This window comes from Corvus moneduloides, chromosome 12 (genome assembly GCF_009650955.1).
Source record: "Corvus moneduloides isolate bCorMon1 chromosome 12, bCorMon1.pri, whole genome shotgun sequence".
NCBI classification, from domain to species: Eukaryota; Metazoa; Chordata; class Aves; order Passeriformes; family Corvidae; genus Corvus; species Corvus moneduloides.
The window spans coordinates 3,839,191-3,852,951 of NC_045487.1; the positions used below are offsets into that span (position 1 = coordinate 3,839,191).

Consider the following 13,761-nt stretch of genomic DNA (forward strand, 5'->3'; position numbering starts at 1 on the left):
TTAACATTTGTAATGCTGCCCATACTTTACAAATTTAAGAAAAATAAATTTATGGGATAAGTGAGCTTCAACCTATAGTCTGGACTCTGGGCATTTTAAAGTGAATGAGCTGCTTCCTGAACACTCCCAAATTAGTTCAGCTCTACAACAGCTTTCCATGTAACACAGATAATCCTCTCAGTGAGTGTTGATAAAACACGCTTATTATTTCTGAATAAATAATTCAGATGTGCAACATGCAGCTGAATTTCTGCTGACTAGAACCCCAGTTTGCATTTATAGGCAGATAAAGAGCAGTGTGTTCCTTGAAAGTAGTCCATCAAAGGAACCAACAAGAATCTTTTCCTGGCTGTATGGATGCATGGAAACATGTCCTACCTTCTGCTGAATTCAGGCAGGAATAGAACCTGCATCTCCCACAACACAGAAGTTAGAAATGGAAAAAGTTGTGAGCTGAATGCAATTGCTCCATTGTTACCATTATTTACAAACCTGACATGCAAATTTAAGAAATAAACCAGTGAGACTGCAGGGGATGGTGCATTTTGAAAGCTTATGTTTTGATTTTACAAAGCGATCTCCATGGGAAATAATAAATTAAGAGTTCAATAATAACTGCCGTGTTCCCTTTAAAAGCACAATTATTAAGATCATTAAAATTTCCTTTTAATCGATTGCATGAAAGCAATTGTTGCTGGAGTAAAGAGCATCTAAAACCGATTAGTTTTAGCAACTCACACATTGCTCTTTGATCAGCCGGGATAACCCTCACTCAAGGAAAGGGAAACAGGCAACACTGACATCCTTGAGAAGTGGAGAAGTTCAGTTAAAATCACATCTCAGAATCTGAGACCTCTTCATAACATCCCAACACTGCTCCCCACTAACACCAGAGGAGTGCAGGCTGAGCTGTTTGATCATCCCAGAGCAGAGATTTCCCAGAAGCGATGCTGGGAGCCAGCACTGCTGACAGAGGAGCCCCAGTGCTGACATCGCTGTGTTTACCCAGCAGCACATGAGAGTGTCCCTGTGCTCCGTGCTGCTCACGCCAGCTCCAGCAGGCAGCCAAAAACAACCTCAACAGGCAGTCCAGGTAAACAAGACTCTTTGTAATTTGGTTCTCTTGTGAATACAGGAAGATTGAAGAAAAGAAATACCCCTAGGAACACAGAGGCCCCCTGGGTGAACACTTCCCCTCCACAGAACCTGCACAGATTTATTGATTGGAACTGCATTTTAATCATTTGCCTGGAGGAAAGAAAACAGTTCCCAGAGACTGTCAGCCAGCCCCAGCACGGGGCATGATAAACCTGTTTGTGCCAGGAATATCAGGCAGTGCCTAAGTCACAGGAAAAGGACATTAAAGAGTTCAACATCTGCAGGCAAAGTTGAATTTATTTACTTACGACTTCAATTATTATTTAAGATGGAAAACTTGAAAAGGTCAGAACTGCTAAATCAAAAAGCCTGCCCTTCATTTGTCTTCAAACATACACAGGTTTTTTAGCTTCGTTCAGGACTGAATCAATTAATCAGGAACAGTGTTCTTTGTTTTCAAATGCCAGTTGTGTTATTTCTAAGTATGGAAATATATTGTGTTATTTCCAAATGGACTTGTTGATCTTCAAGCTCTTTTCCAACCTAAATGATTCTGTGGCTCTGTGAAACAGACTAGTAAATCCAGGTTTCATTTTTGTTTTAATCCTTATTAGAAAATGCAGCTTTAGGAAAATGAAACATCAGGTCTTCAGTTTAGGTAGGCAGACATCTGTGGGCCTGTGTTTCTATTTACATATATATATATGTAGAGAAATCCAGATTTGCTTCCCAGTCTAATCCTGCACTCCCATCTCCGTGGAGCACTCCACTTGGATGGGAGCCACAGCTTGGACACAGGCAGTTAAGAATATCAATACTGCAGATAAATCTTCTTCCATGATATTATTTCAGACAACTGCTGGTTTAGATTTAAGCTTATTTAGCAGGATTGATTTTCCTTATGTTTCTTTCGAAGCTCCCTCACATAACTCCTTTGATTTTTCAAACTTTTTTTTTTTTTTTTTTTTTTAGCTAAAAGATTGCTTTCAACTCTTTAAACTTCTTGAGGACAGCAGAGCTCTCCTCCCCATCAGTCTTCTAAATGAAACAAAATCATTGATCTAAGAACATCTGACAGTACCAGTTAACGTATGGGCACTGCCAGCCTCGGTGAGTGGAAATGGGCAAAACAAATGAGCTGGGGAGGAGGAAATAAAGTCTAAAAGGAACAAATGAGGGGATGTGTGGAAGCTGACAGCGATGAGGCTCGATTTATAGAAGGCAGAGGGTGCACATGGACTCCTGTGAGATGTGAGCAAACAGTCATTTGAGGAACTGGAAACAGAAATGTGGTTCCCGAGGGAAGCGGGTGGGGAATGAAGGAGAGTTCACTAGGGGATAGAGTCAAGGAATGGGAAAAGGAAGGTCTTCCAGAAATGATAAAAAAAGGGGAAAAATCATGGGGACAGAAAGAGGATCATGAGATGACAAAGGTCAGAAATAGCTTTTTGTGATATAGTAAAAGAAAAGCTTTCCATGTAGAAAGGCAGGGGGGAAAGTGGTGAAAATAAGAGCAGAGAGAAAGGGGAGTCACTCAGCAAAAACAGGGCATACATCACTGAAGTGTCTCAGCAGCTCTGAGGCAGTGGCTGGAAACAGGAGCAGAGGGGTTTAAAGAATGTGAGGTGTTCAGGCTCAGAGAGTCAAAGGACAGACTTGAATTTGGAGAGGAAGGAAAATTTAAAGCTAATTATTAAAATTCAGAGAAGGCTCCTTACAGACTCCTGACTAAAGAATGGGCTTGGAAGGGGGAAAACCCTAAAGATAAGAGTTTGCTGCCTGGTTAGTTGGAATAGGAGGTTGGTTTTGTTTTAAAAAAAGAGAATGATGCAACAGGCAAAAGGAACTTTGGAGGATAAATTTCAGCACTGGACCAATTAAATATCAAGAAGATGACACAAGTGATTAGCTGGGAGGAATCTTCCATGCTACACAGGGAAGTGAAAAAAAAGTCTCTATAAAAGCTGCATCAAGAGGAGAACAGGAGTTAGGACACAAACTCCAAAGGACTGGCTGTAGAGCAATAGGGTGGGAGGGAAATATGGGGTCAAGAAAACAACTGGGATTCAGGGATTTTTCCTAATAGAGTCAAAGTCAAGAATGGGAAAGGGAGGATAACATCAATTCTCCATGTTGAGCTGGGCTTATACTTTTTTGGTGACATATGGACTGAGAACACAGGGGAACACGTTTGTGAAAACAAATAAATATTAAGTGGCTGTTAGACAGACGGCTGGAGAAAGGGCTACCCTTTAAGCAAATAGGCATCTGGAACTCTAAGGCAAACAAGTCCTGGAAACAAGCCAAAGTAGGAACTACAAGGATATGAATAAATTCCACTCCTGAACCATTTTCCTCAAAAGAAACTGTAGCTACAAGGAGTCCTGCCTGAACTCCCTAATCTGCTTTTTCTTACATGTAGCAGCACCATTTGCATTTCACTAAGTTCAAGACACAATCAGGCCGATACAATTTTATTGTTTCCAAATGAGCATCTTTGCTAAAAATTTTACTCAAATAAACCTACAGCTCCTTTTAACATGGCAAGTTTTATCCATTGTCTATTTTAATGCTTCAGAGCAGAAGGAAAAAAGATATTTTGTCTAAATAATCCTGACATTTTGATTCGTGTGCACAGATGGTTAGCAAATTTTGGAGTAGCCAAATCAGTTTTAGTGTTGCTGAGAAAAATCTTAAAATCTCACTTGTCAGTGAAGAAATTGATAAACTGATCACAAAACTCATTCCAATCTAGTGGAATGACCCAAGCAGTCACATAACTATTATTTTTGAATGAATAGACTTCAGCTTTACAAATTCCCTGTGCTCATATATAAACTGCAGCTATGGTACCAGCTCACACATACTGCGTAATTGGTATTAAATAGGGTTTTGTCTGCTGCAAATTGAATATGTTAAGATCTATAGTGTGTTATCATGTTTAATCCTGCTTTTAAAACAGAACTCCCACAGATGCTGGAGGCATATTAACAGTGTGCGTTTCTGAACTCGTGGAATTACAGTGATATTTTGCAACACATCTAACAATTCCTCTATTTGTTACTCCTCAAATCAGCTCTGCTGTGTCAGACAAAGAGATCTAGAATTCTTGGTGTTTCTGTTAAAATTCCATATTACATAGGTGAGGAACTGTAATCTTTTATATACATGAAGGAAAAGGTCCTTTAAGACAGAAAATGTTGACTGGCTGCACCACAAAGGTAATACCTGGTCATCTCTTCCTCACTGCCTGACCACCAATTTACATTCTGAATGACTTTAAGCTGAAAGAGGGAGGATTATATTGGGTATTAGGAAGAGATTATTCCCTGTGAGGGTGCGGAAGCCCTGGCACAGGGTGCCCAGAGAATCTGTGACTGCCCCTGGATCCCTTGGAAGTGTCCCAGGCCAGGTTGGACAGGGCTTGGAGCACCCTGGGATAGCAGAAGGTGTCCCTGCCTATGGCACATGGGACAAGATGATCTTTAAAGTCCCTTCCAACCCAATCCATTCTAGGATTTTATGAACAAGATAATGATCTAAGAGTCACTCTGCAATGAATACCAGGTGTAGAAATCTCTGATTCCACACTAAGGTTTTTTGTCAGCTGGACATCACGCAGTCAAACGAGATCTCCCAACGTAGACCCCCAAAGTTAATTTCAGAAAAGAGATTGATGCATCATTTTGTATCTTGATCTGAGAGAAACTGTGTGAAGTTTCTTGGAAGTCTCTGTGTCACCCGCCAGCACTCAGTGCTGAAGCTGGAATTCCTTGGACATTTAATGAAGTGCAATATGCTATGAATGCTCTTGGAGAAGAGTGAAATCAAAGGAAATTGCCATGGACTGCTTCAGCCATACCTTTAGAGGAAAAAAAAATCATCAGGGAAAATACTCAAATTTTTATATGTACATTACAATTGAAATCTGTAGAAAACAGTCCTAACTTGATTTGAAGGCAACTGCAAAATGCCAGCTGGCGGGGGTTTTTTTTGTTTAACTGGAAAATCACATAGCCACTCCTGGCAATGATTGCTGATAATTGTGTTTATACAGCTTCCCTGAATAAGTGGTCCAAGACTAGGTCTGGAGACATTACGTTATCTTTGCTTAGCTTGTACATCCCTCAAGAGCCTTTGTTTGAGCCTTCCTTCCTTTTTAATTTCTACTCTCCAGCTCCTCACCCAAATGTATTTGTGCTAGAGGTGTTCCAAACTCTCACTGCTGCTGTTTACTTTGTAATCCTGACCTTAATATCTGTCGTAAAGTTCACACTTCATAGACCACACTGAGGAAGCATATTAACCTTCACTTCTTGGAGAAGAGAGCAATAAATTGTGGGTTTATGGCTTTTGTGCTGCTCACAGTGTTTGGATATTTGCTGTCAGCAGAAGCAGATGGAAGAAGCCTTCAGAGGATAAGTCGGCACTGGAATGGTTTTGTGGTGAGAATTTGCCAGCTGCAGGGAGAATTCTCGTTATTACCATGGAGTTGCTGCTGTCCTTCCAAGCAGCACCAAAGGCTTGCAAAAGGCAAGGGCTCGTGCAGAAGTTTGCGTCAGAGTGGCTCAGATCAGCTGATCACAACAAATCAGGGCAACTAAACAGAGGGCAGGAAAGGAACAGTGACAAAGGGGAGGGGGGGAAGAAAAAGGACTGGCAAAAATGCAAGTTTATTGTGTGAGCCTACTTGGAGAGCAAGAGTGCTGGGAGGAGAATGAGATCTGAAGGAGCAGCGCAGTGCCTTTGTGCTCCTCCCCAAATTCCCACTGTTTGAACAATCGTTTCTATTCACAGAACCTTTCCTGTACCGCGCGAGTGTTTCTCAGCTGCTCACAGCTAATAAAGCAGGCACTCTGTTGTTTTATGTACCGCTGAAACGTGTTTATCTGGAGATTAAATAGACAACTGCATGTATTTCCTGACCTTGCTGGAGAGAAACAAAGCAATGAACTCACCCCTCACGAGCAAAGATAAATGTAGGAGTCTGCTGCCTACTGCTATGCAGCGCATCCAGCTCTAATTATGTGATAAGTGGATGGACTCCGTGTTAAACATATTTTGCAGAAGTTCTTGAACGAAGTGCTTACACTGGTTATGCAGATAGCTTGCTGAAAGCCACATGAATACAGATTATTATGCACACAGTATGAATCTGGATGAGTACAGGAACCACTGGTCTTCCAAACAATATTACTTTGTTGTTTTGTTTTTGGTTTTTGCTGAAGACTTCTCTGTTTCAGTCAATGCACAGAATAATCACATTTGTTTTCCTTTCCCTGAAATTATTCTGCTCTTGAAATGCTACAGCAGAGTATTTGTTGTTAAGGTCATTGGTAATTCAGCTCTGAGTGGTGCTGAATATTTCTCATCACATGAGAATCTGCAAGTCAGCTAATTCTGATAAAAGTTGACACACAGTGTTGAAGAAGAAGTAAAAAAAAAATAACAAAAAGGGTAATTTCATTATCCAGATAGCCAGACTGTTAAATAAGTCTTCCAGATGTCCTTAGTTTGGTAGAACCACAACACAACTCGGAAATATTAATAAACCTTCTTGATCATGGGCATTTTTCCAGGTTATTTGAAAGTGATTAGAAGAGAGACAGACATTTGGAATCCTAATTGCAATTAGGATCAAAGCAATCTATGCTCCTAAACCCAGGTTTTTGAACTCCAGTGGGCACTAGATGTCTTTACAGCTACTTTATTCAGTCCAATAGTCTTTTTATTATTATTATTTTTGACATCTAAAATTACTTAAGGAAAAAATAAAGAAAAAAGAGAGGGGGGTCTAAATTTAGATTATTTAGATTATTATTAGATATTATTAATTAATAATATTTAGATTATTTAGATTCTTAGATTCCTAAACTGCTTATGTGATTTTGAAATATTTTCTGTTTGTAAGTCATGACAGCTCAGAAAACTCTGGATGGCTTGAACTGTACCATGGGTGAGACCAATGACCAATAATTAAGCATGAAGAAACAATACAGTCACTGAAAATTTCAACTTCATTTTTGAAGTGACAACAGAATGCCCAAAATGTTCATTTAGAAAATAAAATATTTGCTGCTATTTAAATGTTTGTGCCCTTTCATAAATTCTACCTCTCACGTATGAAAAATATACCAGGTAACATCTTCCATTTGCTTTCGAGGAGACTTTTGGGCACTTGGAGTTATGCCAAGTGTGTTAGTGAACTGCTACAAGAGGATGGAGTGGAAATAAAGCCGAGTGAAAAGGTCACTGCAAATATTTATCCGGTGCAGAGGCTTCTGAAGGTTAAGATATGCTCCAGGAGCCTTTCTAGCTGTATTTACAGCTCTAGAAAAAAAACAAGGGTGGCCAAAGTGCTCCTCTCTGGTGATCCCCAGCCACCATGAAGCCGCTCTTTGTGCCAAAGTTTACCGACAGCTGTAGAGGCTTTGCCCTGCTCTGTTGAGTTTCTGTATGAATTCTGATCTCTCTGCATGTAAATTGTCTCACAGCCCAAACACAGGAGCCAAATGGAAATTCCAATATGCATTCTGTTCATGTGATTTTGCTGTAATGATTTTACCCATCCCGCAAAGCTATTCCCCCTGACAAATCAGCACTGGGGGAGTTTGATCCAATTTGGACAGGCTGCTGGAATTTTAGATTGGCTCCCATCACTTTTAGGCTATAAATGAAACTCTGATTCTTAACTACCAGCCTGGCAGGGGCTTCTCATCTGCTCAGATCTGCTGATGCTGCTCAAACACCTCAGCCCTCCCAACATCCAGCAGCAGATCACAGCTTGTGATGTGGGAAGAATCCAACTTGGTTTGTCCTCCCCAACTTGCTGAGCCACCCTGGCAGCTCCTGCTGCTTCCGTCTCTGTTCAGCCTGGTTTGCACTCTGATTTCCATCCCAACAGGGAATGGGAGAGGCCTGCAGCCCTGGCCATGCTGCCCAGCAGGGTTTTAGTCAAAGAACAGCTCCTCTTCGGCTCTGTTTTCCATACAGTTGTGGTTCTTCCCTAGAAATCTCTCCCATCCAGATGTAAAGGTCTGTGGGAGGGGTTGAAGGGGAATCATCTACCATTAACATGACTGTGTCTAAAGGTATGGTCCAGCTCACTGGAAGTCTTACACAGAAAGGAACAAAATTAATTAGGAGTCCCAAAGAGGAAAATTTTCCCTGCAAGACAAGGTAAGAAAGGACCAGGGTTGACTTCCAGGCCACAGGAGAAATGGAGGTGAGATTGGCTGGCTTTAAACATGCAAAGTGAATGGGCAGATCTGGTCTGTGTTGGTAAGGTCTGTTTACTGCAGAAAATAAAAGTATCATGTCCAAGAGAGACATTTTTGTAAAAGAAGTATGGAAAAGTGATCCAGGAGGAGCCTTAAAATTGCTTTTAGCTCCATATTTGTTCCTCAGTACAGTTTAGCCAATACCAAGAGTTAAGACAGGGACTCTCAAAAGCTTCAAGCCTGTTTCTCAACAGTCTGAGCTGCAAAATTAATCTCCCCAGATGGTGCTGTGAAAGTCTCATATCCTCTTTGAACCACGAGCAGACGGAGGTACAGATTGTCCTCCAGGGGCTGCTTTACCCAGGGGGCAAACAACTGAGTCAGGAGGCAGCGCTGGAAGTCATCATAAATCATGGTGACAAGCAACCTATCCACTTACAGGTCTCTATAGGAACTGATGAATCATTTATTAAAGCTCGCATTAGTCATTTATTACTCTTTTATAAACCGTTTATCAGCTGGTAGTCAGAATGTGAGCAAATCATATTTTTCACTTAAGCTCCCAGCACTGGTGTATCTCAGATCTCACCGTGGTGATGTTTTGTCATATTACACAAATTTTATTCTGTTCACAGGAGGCAAGATCTTTATTTTAATGGAGAATTCTTTTCTAAGAACATACATATTCGAAAAATCTATACTAGGAAAAATATTTTCCCTAATCTTGTTCTCCCTGGTGTGACAGAATTACTTTTATTTTACATTTCTTTGTCCCAGAAATGGATGGAATTGAAGGCGAAGCTGGAAGTGGCAGAAAGAGGAATTGTGTGAGGAATGGCTATTCCCTGGCCAAGTGAAGTTTCTGTTCCTTATGTGCCAGTGAGAGCACTCTGACGAATCCCACTTTTCGAGCTTTGGCTAGGGAAGGACTGCTCTCCCAAATCTGGCGAGAAGGAGAGATGTGAGAACTGGGGGACTTTAGAAAAATCATCCCCTTCAGCCACACCACTGCGTTCCTCTCTCAAGTGCCTGATGGCATTTACCAAGGAAAGACAATATATCTAATATTAAGGGAAAATAAGGCATTAAAGAGCAGCAGTGGAAGCTTTAAAAATGCAGGGCAGAAAATAAAGGCAAGCAGAGTCAGAGGAATCTCATTTTTGAGTGTACACTCTGCAGTCAGGAATGGAATAAGTAGGATTCATTGGACTTTTCTTTTGGAGAGGAAGAAAAGACAGAAAGGGCTCAAGTCCATATCTTTCTTGTGTTAAAACTCTTGTTTTTTCCTCCCCCAGGTCTTAGGGGATATCTGGGCCCCACCATGCTTCCAGGAACAGACCCAAGAAGAGAATTTGCCAGCTCGTGTCTTTCAGCAGATGCCACATTGTTAATTTTTCATCACACCACAGCCACAGTGACATTATCTCTGGACTAAAATCCCTTTTTTGCAGGATACAACGCTGCAGTGCTCTGTCACCCACTCTTACAGTGACACAAAAAAAGGATTCTCATTTTTGTTAATGTTCTAGGTATAAAAACAATACTCAGCACCATTAGTGTTCACTCAGTGCAGCTCATTCCCACCCACTTGGAATATCCTGCAGGATGCAAGCCAGATATCAGACTTTCCAGAATATTCTGGGCCTGCTCCTTGCTTTGCTTCATTCCTTATTTTCACATAAGCAATCCCTTGCTGCTGAATAAAATTTGAGCCTAAGGCCTTCCCCTGATGGAAAGGAAAGGCCAAATATCTTTGTCATACAAAACAAGAAGTCATAAAATTAATTTAAAACCTTTTTCCCATTATAGAAATAAGGTGGTAAATTTTAGAAAGAGACCGCTAACTTTACAAGTATCCCTATTTTCAGTCTCTGTAATTTAAAACTGGCACAATATCGCAGCCACTGTGACCTTTTAAAAGGTAGACCTTGCTACCTCACCTGAGACTTTTGGAGGAACTCTTAAAATATTGTTCTTTTTGGCATTAAGGATTAAATTATGAAAACCCCTGGAGGGAACAGGGTTCTGTTTGCACACCTGAATGGATTTTTACACTGCTCAGAGCCCATTATTAGCAGGAGGTGTAGATGTGAGACAGAACAAGACAGACATTTTGGAAGAGTGTGGAGTGATGGGGCAGTAATCAAACAATGAGCTGGGCTGAATCCCACAAAGCAATGTCTCATTTATTGAGCCATCAAAGCACCTGACATACACTGAGAGCCTCGAGGGCTTCAGCTCTGCCTCTGCAGCTAATGCAAGTGCTGTGCTGGATCACAGCCAGGATGCTCAGCTTCTCCTGGGGCTACACCCCGACAATCCATGGATGAACTTTTCCTGCAGCACAGCTGCACCAGACTGGCCCAGGAGTGGGGTGCAGGGAGGGGAAAAGGGTGGGTGGAAGAACGGATTCACTGGACAAGCACTCACTCCTCCAGGAGAGGGGCTTTTCACAAGAGCAGGCAGGGATGGATAAGTGGGAATGGCCTTTAGCTGAAGAAGTGTGGATTTATATTGGATATTTGGAAGGAATTCCTCCCTGTGAGGGTGGGGAGGCACAGGTTATCCAGAGTAGCTGTGGCTGCCCCATCCCTGGAAGTGTCCAAGGCCAGGTAATAAAATAAAAAAGAAGCTGGACTCTGGAATCAAAGCTTCAGATTTACTGAACTTGAGCTTTCTCCTTCAGAAGTCATCTTGTAAAATATATCGTTTTCTTTCGGCTCTAATTCAAATCAATAATATTGCAGCCTGTGGTATGCAACTGGTATTAAAATACAATAATTAAGCACTTTCAGCAATAAACCAAATAAAGTGGCATTAAATCAATTGATAAATTGAGATTTAATGCCCCTCCCTCCTCTAACACTACTTATTTTAAATAGAGAATCTGCTCCTAAAGCAGCCTGGAAGCATACATAAAAGGCTGATTTTCTCTGCCTTCTTCATGGAATATGAATATCACTTATCAAGGCAGAGGGAAGATTTTGGAGGTCATTAACATCTCCAAATAGTGAAAGGTTCAAATCCACATCAAACCACTAAAAAGAGAGGGCTTTACGGAAAAGAAAAGAAATGCAAGAAAAATATCTAGGACCAGACTTTTCAAAGAAAACAAGATAGTACTGTCTCTTCACACCTATTCCATTTCTGTGCTAAAACCCCCAAACTTTCAAGGCTATGAAGTACCTTTTACTGTCACTGACTGAACTGAATTTATGAGCATTTCTGCATTTCCACAGAAATTGATACTAACGATACATTTCTGGCTAAGCAGGCACATGAATTTTTGTGTCCGAATTACCAAATTATTAAGTCAAACAGGACTATAATTATAGAAAGATTTCTTCAAAAGAATTCTATTGAAAAATATCTAGAAATATTTCTTCCAGAGGAGAATTCTCCAACTTTGGAAATTCAAGCAGGTAGGACTCTGACTGATGTGAATTGCTATCAGTATTGATTAATCCAATAAATTCCTGTTTCTAAATACACCAAGCTGTCCTTGTACGTTGTTATTTTCCAGAACACTGAAAGAAAATACAGCATTTCAAAGATATTTTAAGTACTGGTTGTCAGGACAGCTTTCAGAGCATTAAAAGCCTGATGTAAAAGGTAATTCTAAGGGAATTAATAGTTTGATCACAGTCACTTAATTGTCACTTATGTAGTTGAAAAGTTTGGATCAGTCTCTCCATGATAATCTTTAGGTGACTGAAACACTACTGCCAAAGCATTTGACTGAATTAATTATAGATATTGCCTTGGCAAAATTGTCATTGTTTCTAATTTCTTCTTCTTTTTTCAACCCTTCTCTGTCGTGTTTGAATCTGGTATTCACTTATTTTGTATTTATAAAAGAAATATTCAAGTGAAATGACAGCAATTTGATCCAAAATAATCTGTTGCCAAATTGTCAATATTGGGCCAGGAAACAAAATTTTAAAAGGTAAAAATATACTTCAGTTTAAATAAAAAAACTTCTACAGCAATAGGCTTTCCTTTCCTTCTTCCACAATTACCTTAAAATCAGGATCCCTCAGGTTTACTTCTCATATTTTGGGAATTGCCTTAAAAGTTTGCAGAGCCCCAGGAAACTTTTATAGCAAAATCCAACCTGACTGTCATTAGGTTTTAAAACTCTCTCATTCTCTCCAGATATCAAAAAATCAGACTAATAATAAATGTAGGGCAAGGAAGGAACACTGTGAGCAGGCTGGGAAATTTGGTGGCTGCAGGCAGGGAATTCCCTCACCTTGGTCTGGGGTTTATCAGAACTCTCCAGCACCTATCAGCTGAATTCAATTTACAGGAAAAAAACCTTTTCTTGCAAATTCTACCTGTAGGTTCAGTTTGAAGCTTTTAGGACTGGAGCTTTAATTACAGAACCCCAAACTCTGGCTGGCTCACAGGGGTGGTGCTGTAGACAGGAAGAAAACATTGTTTTCATCCACAATCCTGACCATTGAAAGCCTTAAGCTATTTTTCCTGTTTTCCCCCACAGGAGCAAAAAGAGAAAGTTACCACCAGCACATTCATTTTACAGGTTTTCACCCTGCTAGCCCATCTCTAAATGACATCGTTTCTTTTTTGCCTTGTGGTCGCACTTTGGTTTGGAACTGATGCACACACAGTTATTAACGCAAAAAAAAGAAAAGAGCATCTCCAGGAAATCTGTCACACCGAGCTAAAAGCATTCTGTACGTGTCTTCTTTCCTTAAGGAACGTCTTTCTATTTAGGAACAAGCTAATTACAATTGTTTGCACCATTTTGTAGAGAACAGATGGCCAACTCTTACCTCCTTCTTGGTGAATTCTGGTGCATGGTCATTTTTGTCATCGATCAGAATAGTGGCAGTGGCTGTGCCTGTTAGTCCCACATCCATCCCACCCATATCCTTGGCTTCTATAACCAGCTCATACTTTGGGCTTTCCATGGTCTGAAAAAAAAAAATCAGAAAAAGAAGGGTTAAGAAAAAACCCCACAGAGATAACATGCTATTTTTAAATAATATTAAAATAATAAATTTTTAAAAAATCTAAAACTTTATTTGGCCTAATAAAACATGGCAGAGAAACAGATCTGTTATCAGTTTTACTGAAACACAAGCACAGCTTTCTATGGTTCAGCTGCTACCCTGGAAACCTCATTTGCAATCAGGCATGAAGGTGAATATTGGTAAACAGTACATAATTTATCCTGTTATTGAGGAAGATTAGGAAAGAGGTAAGAAATTAAAATATACTTGCTCTTTAAGAGTAAGCTCTACCTTCAGTGCACCAATATTTAGCGGCTTGCTTCATCAGTGTTATGATGGGTACATAATTAAATACTAATGTCACAATCTACATATAAATTCACTTTGTTAAATCCCATTCATTCTGGGTATTAGCATTTAGACTGGTAATCTAAGTTTCCTCCACAGCAAGAAACAAAAAAGCAGTT

At 40.3% G+C, this 13,761-nt stretch overlaps 1 protein-coding gene across 2 annotated transcripts in view; it reads right to left on the minus strand.

Moving 5' to 3' along the window:
• Window positions 1–13,761, minus strand: part of CDH13 (cadherin 13) — a 449,036-nt gene that overhangs the window by 72,252 nt on the left and 363,023 nt on the right. For both annotated transcript variants that reach the window (XM_032121641.1, XM_032121640.1), the window contains exon 8: window positions 13,115–13,255. In XM_032121641.1, the coding sequence (XP_031977532.1) occupies window positions 13,115–13,255 (141 nt within the window). The remainder of the gene's footprint in view (window positions 1–13,114; window positions 13,256–13,761) is intronic.